At 32.9% G+C, this 16,101-nt stretch overlaps 2 protein-coding genes across 2 annotated transcripts in view; both read left to right on the forward strand.

The window, feature by feature from the left end:
- The first annotated feature begins 244 nt into the window (after window positions 1-244).
- Window positions 245-2,332, forward strand: LOC122525337 (peptidylglycine alpha-hydroxylating monooxygenase). The gene is made up of 3 exons (XM_043648064.1): window positions 245-506; window positions 770-988; window positions 1,079-2,332. Exons 1-3 carry the CDS (start codon window positions 390-392, stop codon window positions 1,748-1,750), a joined length of 1,008 nt encoding a protein of 335 aa, XP_043503999.1. The 5' UTR covers window positions 245-389; the 3' UTR covers window positions 1,751-2,332.
- A 7,299-nt stretch (window positions 2,333-9,631) lies between these two features.
- Window positions 9,632-16,101, forward strand: part of LOC122523955 (mucin-5AC) — a 31,932-nt gene continuing 25,462 nt past the window's right edge. The window contains exon 1 of the mRNA XM_043645951.1: window positions 9,632-10,065. Coding sequence (XP_043501886.1) covers window positions 10,057-10,065 — 9 coding nt within the window. The 5' untranslated portion in view covers window positions 9,632-10,056. The remainder of the gene's footprint in view (window positions 10,066-16,101) is intronic.

Consider the following 16,101-nt stretch of genomic DNA (forward strand, 5'->3'; position numbering starts at 1 on the left):
TGTTTTAATTATAATACGAATCCGTCCAAAAAATTAAAACTAATAATAATAAGAAGAAATAGAAGAAAATATAGAATATTTCTATTTAAATAGGCCTTGTTATTTTAGATTAAATAACATTTTAGAAATATATATATTTTTTTTTCATTTCATAATGTCGTATGTTTTCGCGCTTTTTTCAAGATGGCGCCATGTGTAAAATCGATTCAGTTATAACTGTAATCACGTCTATACTTTTACGTATATAACGCCTACGCGCGTCCTACGTGTTAAATGCAAACTATAGTTGTATTGACCTATTGAGTTTGACATAACGCGCGATAACCGAAGTAAATGCTTTTTTAATTAAATTTATTATTTATTAAACGTTATATAATAATAATAGAAAAATGAACGAAAAGGTTTTATTTATTTTCGTTATTTTATTTGGCATTGTTTTTAAGTCCATCGATTGTTCTAACGTGAAAAAATATTCTTTATTAATGCCAAATGTTAGCCCGAACGTGGTAAGAACATTTTTATATATTTTTCATGAACATTTATATAGCATTTTTAAGACCTCGACAATACGTTTCTGCGATTGAAAATGATTATTGGTATTATATTATGTTTTTTTTTTTTATTTTTAAACATAGGCAAATTTCATAATAATTATATTCATGATTTCCTTATTTTTGATTTATTGTAAAAAATGTAACTACGTGATATGAAGTATTTCATTGTTAAATATTAATGATTAATAATAATAATTTGTATTTATAATTTATAGCCAGAATTGTACTTATGCACTCCGATAAAAGTAGATCCAAGTAGGAGTTATTATATTGTTGGCTTTGAGCCAAATGCTACTATGGAAACAGCTCACCATATGCTCTTGTATGGATGTACAAAACCTGGAAGTACCAAGACTGTATGGGACTGCGGTGAGATGGCACAATCTCTTAATGGCCAACATGAAACAGCTGTTCCTTGCAGCGAAGGATCTCAAGTAAGTAAAACATGACTTATAAGTTTTCAATGTCTATAATTAAAAAAAATGTATTAGAATATATAAAAAGTAATTTTTTATATAATATAGATCTTGTATGCTTGGGCTAGAGATGCGCCTCGTTTGAATTTACCAGAGGGTGTTGGTTTTAAAGTTGGAGGTGATTCGCCAATCAAATACATTGTACTTCAGGTACATTACGCACATATTGATCGTTTCAAAGATGGTAGTACCGATGATTCTGGAGTATTTCTACATTACACTTTGCGTCCACTAAATAAATTAGCCGGTGTACTTCTTTTGGGAACCGCGGGTGTTATACCACCTAGAAGTGTGGAATATATGGAATCCGCTTGTAGTATTAGAGAAAATAAAACTATATATCCTATAGCATATAGAACGCATAGTCATTCCTTGGGTAGAATCATTTCTGGATATGTTATAAAACCTGATTGGAAATGGATTGAACTTGGTAAAAGAGATCCTCTTACGCCGCAGATGTTTTATCCTGTAAGCAATAATGTTTCGATTAACATGAATGATAGAGTTGCAGCTCGTTGCACCATGCAAAATATACGCGATACTTGGACTAATATAGGCTCTACAAATGAAGACGAAATGTGTAACTTTTATTTGATGTACTATGTTGAGAATGATGAGCCATTGGACATGAAGTATTGCTTTACTCCTGGACCTCCGGTTTATTACTGGGAAACGAATGGACTCAGAAATATTCCTGACAAAGAAGCATCGACATTATAATGAAATAATATTAATTCAGCAATTGTACAAAGGCAAATAGCTTGACTTCATCATTCTTGTTGACGAAATAAGATATGTATATCATCACATCATGGTTCTAAATTATACGTGTCAATTTGGTGCTACAGGATGAAGACATGGGATCAAATTATCTTGAATATCTTTTTACTCCGTGATTATATTTCCAATAATATTTAGGCACAATTTTATTCCGATTTTTTACAATCTTATTTAGGTGATATCATAGTATTAGTTAAAACATTATTTTACTTCAGTCGATATTTTTGTTGAATCAAAAATATCTTTTAAATTTTAAACGATGTCTTTATTAATTGATTTATTTATTGTAATATTTTAAGGTAAATATTGGAGACAGGATAAACAACATATCTGGTATATATCTTAATAGACATAACAAATTGCCTTCGCAGTACAATTATTTCTTGCAATGTATTTTGCGGAAATCTAGTTAATTTACTACTTAATAACTACTTACTGTTTAATATGTACTTAAAACATTCTCAACTACTACATGATTATGGCACAAAAAAACAATAATAATCTTATCAGTAATATTGAAAACACATTTGGATAATTGCACAATTTTTGTGCTCGGTATTTATAATAATTTTAATTATTTATAGTTAAGCATTTCTCGAAGGAAAATGAAATGCTTTAGTTTTAATTTTGGACGAAATGGAACATATCTGTGATTTTTTATGTTTCCTGATTAAATAGAACGAGGTATGATTTAATTTAATATATATTTTCTTTTTTGTTAAGAAATTTTTAAATTTTAAATATTATTTTAGCCAATTTAATTGCGTATACAAATTTCCATATTATTCCTAATAGATTAATGCGCGAACATACGTATATATTTTATTTATAGAATTTTAATCTCTACGATGACATCTCTACATATGTATATGTAATAATCGTTGAAAACTATCCTTTTAAAAATTGATTATATTTTATATACAATATAATTAATTTTTTTAAATGTAAAAACTTGAAGAATATCACTGTGGTATACGAAAGTTTGGTTTTCCTATATCTTTTATGAAACAATGCGAATACTGTAATTAATATGTAAAAAAAAAATATTACACAATGTTGTATAAATTAATCTTCTATAACAATGTTAATTATATTGTCAAATATTTATTTTAAATTTGTGAAGCATACGAATATATATACACACAGAGAATATATATATTTATTATATATATATCGCTAAATGAACCGAAATATGTATTTTCGAATATGCATAATAGTGGGTTGATCATTTGAAATCCAAAGATATATTAGAAAACGTTAAATTTCACATACACAATAAATCTCTCTTACGCATCATATTTAAAATTATTTCCTCCGTTCGCTACCACAAATTTCCTTGTGTCAATCCGATCTTTATTTTTCTCGTACACACCTATCGATGTTTTAATAATACTTAATACTTTCTTGAAGAATAATTTGAATAAGTACAGTTATTTATTACTGTTTTGTTTTATAATGTTTCTTATTTATTATGACTCACAAGTATGTTAAAATTGTACGATTATCATAATCGCATTAATTTATTATTGTTATAATGACAATTACTTTGTTACATTTTGAATAATAAAAAACTGGTTTATTAACAATGATATATATATATATATATATATAAGTAATTAAAATTGTCGAAATTAAATAGGAACATTTTATTTCAAGACATTAGATCGTTAATGCATTTTTTTTGTTCGTGTCATTTAAAAAATAAATTGAATTAAATTTTAGAAAAATGAAGTTCTTTTGAAAATTCGAATTATAAGGAGCAAACGAGGAAATTTTATTGAATGTAAATGAATAGAGAAAATAGTGTTAATTGTAATAAGAAAAATAAGAATTCATTTTTATTTGATGTTTGAGTAAGAAATTTTTCGTAGGTAATATGTTCGAAGTTGCTTTTTTTCGATCAATAAACAAGTCGATAAATTAATATTCTCTAACGTTTATTTTCAAAGATTGAGATAATCGCGAATTAGTCGGCCTTCGATTAACCGTTACACGCTTGTATTTTCTGAATACGAGATTAAACTCGTCAAAGTGTCCGGTGAAAGGGACTTCTGTTAAGTGATTTTAGTTGGATGCGCGCGCGTTCGTGGAACGATTAGTTGAATTAATTAAATATAATTGATTGTTTTATTTTAATTTTGAAATTTGTCTATTACTCATTGATTTATTCGCAATTTTTCTTTTTCTTACTTTTTTGACGTAATTTATACAAATTTATATATACATATAAATAGTATAATAATTGTTAATTATATATATAATAATAATAATAATATAGGGTGTTGCCGTTAAATATGTAATAATGATTAAGTATAAAGTATAATAATTACAAAGTATAGTGTTAAAATGTGAAGGTAGTAGTTATAGAAATAAGAAAATATCATTGTAAAGTTGGCACTATAGTTGTAAAAAAGTTAATCATGTTGCTCAATACAAATTACAGGGTTATCGTATTGAGGAGATACGTGAGCCGTAATTATTTGCTTCATAAAACAAGCCTTTGTAAAAAGTATGTCGTTGGATATATGGCTACATACGTTTTCGGAAAACAAATGATCGGAGAAAGTGCAGAGGGTAAGTGGAAGCCTAATAGAGGTGTGTCCGGGCGGTTGAGCTTGTTCTCTATTTCTCTCCTTTTTATTTCAATTTATTTTATTTTATTTTATTATATTTCTGTTTTATTTTTAAATAAACTTTAAGTATAAAGTCTTCTCATCGCTTATCGGATTTTACTGTTTCCGAAAATCCACAAGTAAAAATGATGTAATTCCAATTTTACACGCTACTCAATGTAATTATTTTAATGTCTTTTTAATTAATGCAAGAAAAACGATTGCATAGCAAGAATTATCTACCTACCCGAAAAGAAAAAAAAAGAAACAAATTTTTTCTACATAAAATGAAATTGAACAGTTTTTTGTTCTAGCACGTAACATTATAAATTCATCCACGTCCGACCTAATTAATAGTCCGATGATGGATGAGCTGAAAATATTCAAGAATGGAAATTTATGCTCGAACACAAAAACATAATTATAATTATAATTATTTATAATTAAATATTTTTTTATTATTAAAATAATAACTATATTTCATAATTACACGAAGACACGTAACATAAATTATTATATATATTTCTGTATAAATTATTTTAATTTATATATCTGCTCAGAGATACGTTTCAATGGTCTGAACGCATGAAAGATTTCCAGATGCACATCACTTACATCATTGGCCAATGGAAGTTACTCTACATTTAAGGTAATTTAAATAGTAATATGTTTTAGCAAATACAATATTATATTAAATAAATATCAAATAATAATAATAATAAATAAATAATTGAAGCATTAAATGCATAGAAGGAAAGAGAGAGAGCTGCGATGTTTACTAGTCGGAATTGAAAAGAATACACTGACTCGACAACTGTCAAAGTCGGCCACGTGCTCGTTCCCATTCGAGATTTATGAAAAATGAATTCAACTTTATTTCCATGCGAATTGATCTATCATAATTCACCTGGCAATTTTATTTATTTTCATTTTTTTTATTTTATTATTTCATATTTTTTCTCTCTTTCTACAATATTTTAATTAAACTTAATTATTTTCAACGTTACCATTATACGGATAGAAAATTTGGCGTTAATCATCGGGGTTTATCATGGAGAGTTCATCGACAATTAATCGAAATGGATTTAAAACTTTCCTTTCGTTTCTCCAAGGGACAATCGTCAATGCTGATAACAATCGATTCGTAACACGTACGAGACTCGCATTTGAACTTTCGTTTCTTCCGATATACGACCCACTTGGAGTGTCAGGAATTCTCCAGGAAGTGTTTTAGATTTTCCTTCGTGGAAGATCGGTGCCGGCACCGATAGGTAAATCGTATTCCTCTCTTTCAACTCTTAGAAATTGATTCGACGTTGGCTCCTCAATGCGGCTCGCGTGAGATTTGCGGTCGAGATCGATTCTCTTTCCCTCTCCTCTTCCTCCTCCCTCTCCCTCTTCCCCATCCCTTTCCCATCCCCTTCTTCTCTTTTCTCTTTACTTTTCTACCCTTGATTCTCTCATCATGAGTTCTTTCGTTCAAAGCATACCGATCCTTGATGTCCCTTTGAACGCGTGATATACATCGCTTTGGGAAGCGGCTTTGGTTGGAAAGTTGAAATGAACGAAAATAAGAGAACACGAATCACTGTATACTGGTGTATACGATAATGGACGAGAAAGATTTTGACGAGTCTGTTGGTTAAAAAATGTCAACGACTTTGAGAAGTTCGATGACCCACGTACGTGATTCGCGTACTTCAATTCAGCGTTTATCGATATTTATGTGGTTTTTTTTATTTTTCGTGCAGACAAGAGACAACGACGAGAGTATTATAAAGAAGGATTTAGTTTAGTTTCAATGAAATATAAACAATTCGAATAAGTTTAGTATAGTATCTTTCGAATAATCCATGACAATTCCATAAATTTAGGAATTTGAGGGTTCCTTGATAAGAAGAAGTGATAGGTAGTTGATACTGGTGTAATATGTACATCGTAGACAGGAGGAATATTTGTGAAGGCACGAGGATGGAATTCGATCGGTTGACGATGCCGCCGTTGCCATCGCAATAATACCACCGTACGAAAGTAAAATCGGCACGCAACCTCGGCACGTTTCGAGGTATACCCAACTTCCGTTTCAACTCGCAGAAAAGAAGATGATTACGTTGACTTTTTCTTTTCTCTTTCGCGATCTCGCGTTAAGCTTTAACGTTAGTTAATATCTCCTTGCGCGATTTTTCATTTTCTTTTTAGATACGATAACGATCAAATAATTTTCCAAAGGAAATTCAAGAGTGGGTTTGAATTTCATTCGAGTACGTACGTACGTATCTAATGTAAGATCGATTAGTGGTGGTGGTGGTGGGGTGAAGAGGGAAGGGGGAATATCTCGCGGGATCTCTTTAGAAAATTAGAAGAACTGGAGGGTCGTTAAAAGGAGGGTTGAGGTGAGTAGTTGAAAGAGGATATAAAGTAAATGACAGTGAAATATGTCTGGATCGGTGAGCCGAATGATTGAAGTTTCTAGAGAAGGTAAAGTTTGGGTTTCCGTGGTAATTTCTCAATAAGTTATCCCTTTTCGAAGGAAGGAACGTAGCTTTTCCCATTGATATCGATCGTTTCTATATCGCTAGCAAAGCAAGCAGAGGTACTACCTCATTCCCGTTCTCTTTATTTCTCTTTGACTTATCGCGTATACCTGTAATACGTCAATGAAAACGGCACATCACGCGCGTGTAAAAGCATCGTCTCGTTGGTAAAAGCATAGCCCCGTCCGTCGTTAGGAAAGCGACCAAGCTATAATCCAACTGACTGACCGAGTACTGCAGGCAACTTCGAAAGTAAGGCCTCGATCACGTCTCGTTCGATGCCACCAACTTGGCGTCTACACGTAGTAGTAGTAGTAGTAGTAGTAGTAGTAGTAGTAGTAGACGTAGATATCATTCTAAGCTTTGTTTTCTTCCTAACTGTCATCTTTAATTTCCCCTAACAATTTCGTTTTGATTTTATTTCATTTTATTTTCATTTGATTTTCATATTGTTTTCAATGAAAAATTTGCCGAATGAAATTTGTCTTTTCCAAACAGGAAATAAAATTATTCGTGAACCTTCGTATATCCGTCGTCGCGCATTACACAGGTCAAACGTAATATTTGTCAATTTGGTTTTACCTGTTAAAAAAAGTATCAATTTCTTTTCGAATGAAGAAAACTCATCAGATTTGATTTTTTGTCCCTCGTCGGGTGTGGTAGAGAAAAACGAACCTCCCCTAGGTAAAGGTATAAAATGTAAATCGTATTTGCGAGATACGATGTAAAGAAACGATGAAAATCGTATTCGAGTTTGCGAGGACAAATAATAATAATAAAGAAGGGGGTAACGCAATTTCATACGAAAGTCTCGGCTCTCTTTTCGTAATCTTTTTTTAATTTCGTTCGTAATACCGGACAAATTAAATTGATATTCTTCTCTCTCTCTCTCTCTCTTTCTTTTTTTTCTGTTATCACGAAGATAAAATGACGCTTTTACTAGGTAGATATTTTTCATTTATAAACGAATCAGAGAAAAAGAAAGCTGAACGAGAAGAATAGAATGATACGGTTGAAGAAAAATATAATAATTGAGAGACCTGGTAGGAAAAAGAAAAAGAAAAAGAAAAAAAAATAACAAAGAAAAATAAAAACGCGTTAAATAATATTCAGGACGCGCGTGTAACTTCGAAATATCTCGAAAATGTTTACGCTTAAAGGCGCCAAAAATTTCGAAGATAAATAGACAGACAGACAGACAGACAGATGGACGGAGACGGAGGCGGTGGTTTTGTCGACTCGTTCGAATATATTTACATTTTTTCTTACTTAGTATTTCTCAGGTAGGAAATCGCCGAACATACATAAAAAAAAAAAAAAAAAGAAAAACACGAAAAAAGAATGATTTTTAACGACGATCTTTAACATTTATCTATTCATTTTTATAATGAAGTCTTCGACACGATCATCAGCCGTATATATTTACAGAATCATTTTGAAATGATAATAAGTATATGGTCGTACCAAAGATAAAAAGAATATTTATTACGAAATTGAAATAATTTAACACGTAGATGTTAAAAAATGGTAAGAGAGAGAAAGAGAGAGAGAGAGAGAGGAGAGAGAGAGGAGAGAGGAGAGAGAATTTCGTCACATACTTAATTCATTCAAATCGATAATCGTTCGATAATCGTTCGATAAAAACGAAGATTAAAGATCATTTAAAGGTAGAAACATATCTTCGATTGGGCATAGCATGTTGGAGCAAAATCAAAGGGGTTGCTTTTTTTCCTCGATTCGAAATCGAGGTAACTTTCTCTTCGATTCGAGAAAACGATCGGAGATCGAAAGAGAGAGAGAGAAAGAGAGAGAAACTCGAAGAGGAACAGTAAAAAGAAAGAAAGAAAGAAAGAAAGGAAAAGAAAATGGAAGAAGTAAAATAATGCTTGTTCGTCGAGGTGCGGAAAAGCTTAGAAAAGATGAAAAAGAATAAGAAGACGGGTTGGAAAGTGTTCAAAGTGTTCGTAGTACCACAAAAACGGGGGATGCAGTGTAATTCTCGTGGAATCCGAATCGACGAGGCGAGGAACGAGGAGGTGGTGAATGTGGTGGTGGTGAAGGTGGTGGAGGTGGATGTAGAGGAGGTGAAAGAGGAAGCAAGAGAAAGGATCAGAAAGAGAGAGAGGGGGGAGAGGGAGAGGGAGAGGGAGAGGGAGAGAGAAGTCGCGATTGGTTAAGCCGCTTGGAAAAGCCCACCTGGCTGCTCGGCCGGCCGGCACTTCGCTCAGTTCTTCACTGCGCTCCAAGCGAAGCGGAGCTTTTAACCAAACGGATTCACCTAACCCTTCATAGTCCATCTCGAGTTATCCATCTCTCTTTTTATCAACCACTTATCTCTCCCTGTCTCTCTATCTCTCTTTTATCAATTTTTTATCGTAACACTCGGAGGAACTAGGACGGCTAGCAGCTTATTTGTCTAAAAAGAAGAAAAAAACAAAAAAAGAAAAACAAAAAAAACCACAGAGACAAATATTTAGCCGTTAGTTTTGTTTTATTTATTTAGTTTTTATCCGATATAAAAATCATTTTTGTATATGTGTTAATATATAAAAAAAAAATATATATATATATATTGTTGATTATTTTAGATACGTTTAATTACTCCGAGAGAGAGAGACAGAGAGAGAGAGAGAGAAATCGTTGTAAGAAAGAGAGAAGGAGGAGGAGGAGGAGGAGGAGGCGGAGGAGGTGGTGGTGGAGGTGGAGGTTGTGGTGGTGGAGGAGGTGGAGGAGGAAAAAGTTTGACACTTCGTCCGTGTCCTCTCCGCGTCCCGGAGACCGGTTCGCGATCGTTCAACGAGAAGAAGAAGAAAAAGACACAAGAGCAAAGGAGAAAAGCGGAGAATGTTCGCTTACGAGAAAAAGTCGCTGCAGCAGGTGCTTTAGAGGCGCAACTTTGATAGAGAAAACTGCTGAATTGCTCCGAGGAATTTATCCGAGGATCGGGATACGTATATATATATATATATATATACATATACATATATATATATTTATATATTTACATATATATACATATATATATATATATACGTGACAACCCCCTCCCTTGAAGAGAGGAAGAAGAGGCTCTTGAAAAAGGAAACACGCATTCATCACCATGATCGCGGTTAGTATCTTTTTTTTTTTTATCTCATCATCGATTCATTAATTGTAATATTTTGTTCTTTTCTATTTTTTCTTTTTCATAAAATTCATTGAAAATTATTCTTTAATTATTACTAATTAATCGTGTTGTACGCAATATTTGATTTGAAATCTTAACGAATGTTATTGCTCGAATAATAACAATGAAATTTTATCACGAGTTTAACGAGATACAACGACGAGATTTGAAAAAGAAAAAATAAGTAAACTCCTATTCGTTCGATTCGATAAATCCAATCAATTTTGACGATAATTCTGGTATTAATAATAAATTTAGATTCGTTTAACGATCGAGGAAAATAACAAATACAAATTTGTCCTAGTTCGTTGCAATTACTTTTAATACAATTCGAAATGAAATTCTCGTATTTGATGTTATTAGGTGTAGAAATTAATTCGGTTCTCTTTTTACGAGACAAATTTAACGTATATAGAAGGCACCAAATTAATTTCTAATAAATCAAATAAATTGTTCACGTAACACGCGTGTCAAGGAAGAAGATTAACTCGAACGAACGAATGAAATAATTCGAGAAGATCGGGGTGGGGGGAAGAGGCTTGAGGGAGGAGACAAAAAAAAGACAAAAACAAAAGGAAAATACTTAGGAAACTATCGTATTCTCTTTCTCGACTATTTTTCAGTTGCAAACGCGCATGCAAGAAAGAGAGAGAGAGAGAGAGTAGAAACCTTGTGTTCTTAATTTAAGTGCATCGCCGTGTTTTCTCGAGCGACGACTTAAGCCGAGACTCGTCGTTATCCTCGAGCGCAACCCCGCTGAGATTTAAAGGGTGAAGAAGAAGAAGAAGACGGGGTAGATGACGGGGTTGCCCATCAACTTCTGTCTCTACCGCGGCCTGATTTCCGAGTTTCGGTTCTTTTAAACATGTATATCCGTGTATAGATCTATACATAAATGTATATATATATATTATTTTTTGTCTTCCTTTTTACTTCAGGGAATAACGAAACTCCCAAACGCATTTCCAGCTTGTCCAAATCTAACATCTACTATAGAAATTTTCTTCTTATTTTTCCCTTTGTTTTTCTTTTTCTTTATTTTTCATCATCTAAATCGCGTACGACCCATTTCTTAATTCCGAGAGATTTTATTCTCGCTATTAATAGTAATATCGTTCAAAATCAATTTATTCTCGTAGAAATGAGAAACTCGGTAATTTACCGATACCTCGTAATTGTTAGTTTCTATTAATTATCCATTCTGTTACGTGTTCACTCGTAGATAAGTAAATATCTATGTTCCAAAGTGTTTTCAGTTTCAACAATTTAATATACTATCGGTTGTATGTAACAGATAGAGTGTATATCGTTTTATTAATTTGAATATTACTTTAAAAGCAACATCGTTATTCAGTCAATTAGCATTTCATTAGTTATTATCCTACGCGTTTATATTTAACTTGAAGAAAACTGATAAATTCATTTCTGTTAATAATGAATATCGTTCGATGCAATGCAGTATATTCTCGAATTTATTAATGTTAGAACAGGAATAGATGATAGAAAGTTCTTAGAGGAAAAAGTTCTTTATCGTTTTAACGTTTATCGAAATCAACGTTTACCGGTATTTCTAGATTTGTGGTCTCGTTCTCAAATGCATCCTCAATCGCATCGGTTTGCGGTGCCTATTGATTTCTTGTATTAATTCGATCGTGAATTCGGAACACGAAGTCATTGCTTGATTGGCACTAATCGCGTATGCAATTGCTCGTTGTCCTGTTCAAATGAATAATACCGCTAAAAGCTCGTTATTTGTTCAACGCGAGGATCTCTTTTTTTTTTTATATATATTTTATCGTTTAATCGATTATTCGCGTTATTAAAGAAACCAAAAAAAAAAAACAAAAAATAACATCGAGCAGCTTTGGAAAAGTGTTGTTTGTTTGTTTTTTTTTTTTTCTAACATACATTGTTGTTGTTGGTTTGGTTGTAAAAAAAAAAAAAGAAAAAAAATCATTTGGAATTTGCCGAACAATAACTCTTTTTAATTGGTCATTTTTGAGAGAATATTTAGTATGTGTAAATGTAATAGTAACGGATAGTTAATGTTACGTTAATTTCAGATTGCGATAATTATTGACTCGCTCGGTATACACGTGATTTAAAGTAGTGTATATTTATGTATATAGTAGAACACGGATTCTAGAGTAGGAATAAGTAAGTTGGCAAGCTGTTACTAAAGCCGGGTCTTCCGTACGGAATCGAACTAAGCGACAGCCGCAGATAACGTATAGAAACTGTTCGAACTGGGTCGGCACCTTTTCTACCTTTTTTTCCACCCTATACCCCGTACTCATCCACCCTTCTCTTCTCTTCTCTTCTCTTATCTCTTTCTTGTCTTTCACTTTGGTCTTTATCTTCCTTCCTCTTCCCCATTTCGGCACATTCTCTGCCAAGATTCCTTCTCGCACGCGCGAAATTGCATCTGTTTCATCGGCTCATTCAGGAATAGTGCCAAAGTTCGGTCTTTCTTTAGTGATTGCACTGAGGGAAATATCCGAGACTTGATACGAAATCTCCTCTTCGATGTGTAGTACCGTAGTTGCTTTACAGGAAAATTCAAACTTACGGTATTACGAGTATATAACAGCAATTGGTATTTGAATTCTACTAGCGATTTTGTTCTTAACTTCCCATGCTGAAAATTATTTTTCTACGTTTTTCGAATAGAAATTTTGTGGAATTTTTTTCTTTTTTTGCAGGATTCATTTCTATCACAATTAAATAATATTTTTGTTAAACAATAGATACGTATTACAATAGATTTATTTTTTTTTAGGTCAACCCAGTATCGTTTCAAGAAACTTGCGTTGTTCTACTTTTGAGTAGACAAAACGATGCTCTTTTATAGATCGAACGGTGGATGGATTACAAAAGCTTAAGATTATATTGAAAATCATTTTTAAACATCGGTTTATATTAGAAAATAGACCAAAAAAAATATTTACACGTAATATAATCCGAAAGTTTTGATAAACGTAAAAACATGAATATCATCAAATTTCGGTCATTCTCATACCTTGGTAATATTCGCGAAGGAATGTACGTTTATTATGTCATCTCGTCTAACGTTGGCCAAAAACATTTTACGAAACACACTGGTGTGTTTCCAACGTTTTACATTAATTTTAAGTTACATCCCGAATCGAGAATGTGTATTGTACGCCGTTGCAACTTCGTACGAGCAATTTTAGTTTTAACCATAGCGAGACGATGACGCATACGAGTAAGAGGAGAACATGCTTCGCAATGACGTCACAGGGCTCTGACAATTTATTTCGAAACTTGTAAGCGCCACATTGTAGTACATTGTACTAACATTCTCTCAAAAAGTATAATAACTGTTTTGCGGTATATGCACGTAGCAAGTATTCTATAAACATTTGGAGTTTCTGGTATACGCGTGGGCTACGTTCGAGTATTATTTCACATAATTAACAAATTTTACATTCCGAAAGAATTGAATTACCTTTTTATTTCTTTTAATTTTTTTTTGGGGTGGGGAGGGGTTACAAATATGAAAACAAAAAAGACAAAAAAAAAATAAGAAAGGTAACGCAAACGAATTAACTCATAACCGTTATGCATTTCATCGATGAAAAGAACGATCGATGAATCTTCGTGCTATTTCGCGTTGGAATACAAAGAGTATGCAAGAAGAAGGTTTAATGTACGGTATCCCATAAGGTTCATATATCTCCCTTTACAACCAGGAAATGGCTACGGTCCCTTTACAACGTGCGGCATTCATAAATCCAAAAGTGAGAGGAAGATTGGGATGAGAAAACGGAATCTTCTTGGCATCAGCATCCTTTTGCATCATCCTTTTGCATCATTCGTTCTTCTTCCCGTCGAGTGAACTTTCGATTTATTATTATTATTATCATCATCCCCTCCCCCCCTCCCCCCACTCTTCTCGTCTAAAGTCGAGATCAATCGCTTTAAGTTAAGTCCCCCTTAGATAAAACTTTGACGTAACGTCGAACTGTGAAAATAAGTAAACACAAAATTATTCAGCTACTAGACGAGAGAGGTATCGTCTTGAAAAATTTCTCTTCCTTGTGTTCATTTTCGTAAAAACTGATCGATCACGAAGCATCGAACAACTTTCATCAATTTAACGGGACTGGGATAAATTTTCCAAGCGTAATATTACATCATTGATAATCTGTAAAAGTGTATGAATAACGACGAAAAAAATGAAAGAAAAGAAAAAGTAAGGACGCAAAAATATAATTTATTTCTCGATCGCGAAAGTTAAATATTGTAACACGGGCTAAGAATTAAACGATCAGATGTTGTATTTGATCTAGAAAATGGACAAACGTTGCTCATCGAATGAGATAAAGGTATCCCCGTTTCTAAGGGAAGGACAAGACGACGAAATCTCCTCCCACGAGTGATAGCAATGACTCTTACAGTTTTTCTTCTTTATGTTGAATTCCCAACGGAGTAGTGATTTTACGCTTCTAGAGATTTTACGGAGAATATAACCAGCCGCGAAAAAGAGCTTTATTTTTCATTTACTTGCCGCACATTTTACTTTTCTACCCTAGACACTTATGTACATATATATATATATGTATTTATATATATTTGGTAGACGCATATATACGTGCATGTTGGATACATATACATATACATTATGTATATATATATAGATACATTTTTTCTCTGCAATGCAGAATTACGACGAAACCAACAAGCCGCGAATACACGCTGGCAAAACGAAGCTCGCAATTTCACGAAAGAGCACAGCACGTTTCACGTCGTGAATGGTTAAACATACCCTCGAGTTCGTAGTTTGCAACGATTGCTTTTTTTTATCTTTCGTTCACGAATATATATATATTTTATTCTTTTTGTCGTATCGCTACCATACGATTCATCTCTGTCTTCATTTTTCCTTCTTTTTCTATCTCTTTTGTTTGCTTCTTTTTTTCTTTCTTCCAGTTACCGTAGCTTCGTTTTCCAAAAATTTCAGACAATCCAGGTTAACCAACGTTGACTGAGTCAAACTTGTGGTACGAGCATTTAACTGGTGTATCCTTTGATATTCACATGACCAAAAAATAAATATAAAAGTATAAAACGTATAAAACGTTCGTGTAATTTAAGGAAAACAACGCGTACGAGAATATTACTTGCGTCGATAAGTTATCATTGAATTTGTATGCTAACGAAGCCTATGCTTTTTCTCATTTTCTCTTTTACAACTTTTACCATTTACGATCTATCTCGTTTGCATCATCCTCTATAAGTAAACTTTAAAAATTTATTACCATCGATCCGTGTAAAATGTTATTCTCTCTTATTAGAACAATTTCATTAAATGCTACTTTAATCGTGCGCGTTTGCGCAGTATAACACGAAATGTGTTAAAAATAGAAAATTTATCAAAAAGAAATGAGATGGTATGTGTGTGTGGGGGGGATGGGGGAGGGGAAAAATTCATAAACCCAGTCAACTGGAAAGATCTTTTCTGAAGAATCGGTATATTGGGTCAAGAGGCTATTGGGTGTGTACCAATCGATTTTTTAGGCTTCTCTCGTAGGTAATGCGGCAAACATTGAGTGCGAATGAGAAGAAAAAAGAAAACTATAAGAAATAAAATGACTGAATCGTCGTTGTTGCTGTTGTCGTCGTCGTTGAATTATTTAAACTGAGGATTTTCATAAGAATGAAGTTGAGATAAGTATGAGAATGTTATATCGTGCGTTACCTTCCGAAAACGGGGATCGATTTAACAAAGTTAAATCATTGATAAATCCATGAACGTTGGATAAGCTTAATAAATAGAGGCATTAAATGTAACTGAAGAGAGTTTCAGGGTCTCGTGGCTGCTCGATTTCAGAGTGAGAAATACAGTAGAGATTATTGCAAGATAGTAACGAGTTTGCTGAACAAAATGATCCCTCTTGAAGGGAAAAAAGAATGAGAGAGTGAGAGAGAGAGAAAGAAAAATTAAAAATGAAGGAA

The sequence above is a fragment of the Polistes fuscatus genome, unplaced genomic scaffold (genome assembly GCF_010416935.1).
Source record: "Polistes fuscatus isolate 324 unplaced genomic scaffold, CU_Pfus_HIC Scaffold10, whole genome shotgun sequence".
NCBI lineage: Eukaryota > Metazoa > Arthropoda > Insecta > Hymenoptera > Vespidae > Polistes > Polistes fuscatus.

Coding starts and splice junctions, on each gene's coding strand:
- LOC122525337 (XM_043648064.1), top strand. CDS start 390: ATGAACGAAAAGGTTTTATTTATTTTCGTTATTTTATTTGGCATTGTT. Junction 507..769: donor CAAATGTTAGCCCGAACGTG/GTAAGAACATTT, acceptor TATAATTTATAG/CCAGAATTGTACTTATGCAC. Junction 989..1,078: donor CTTGCAGCGAAGGATCTCAA/GTAAGTAAAACA, acceptor TATATAATATAG/ATCTTGTATGCTTGGGCTAG.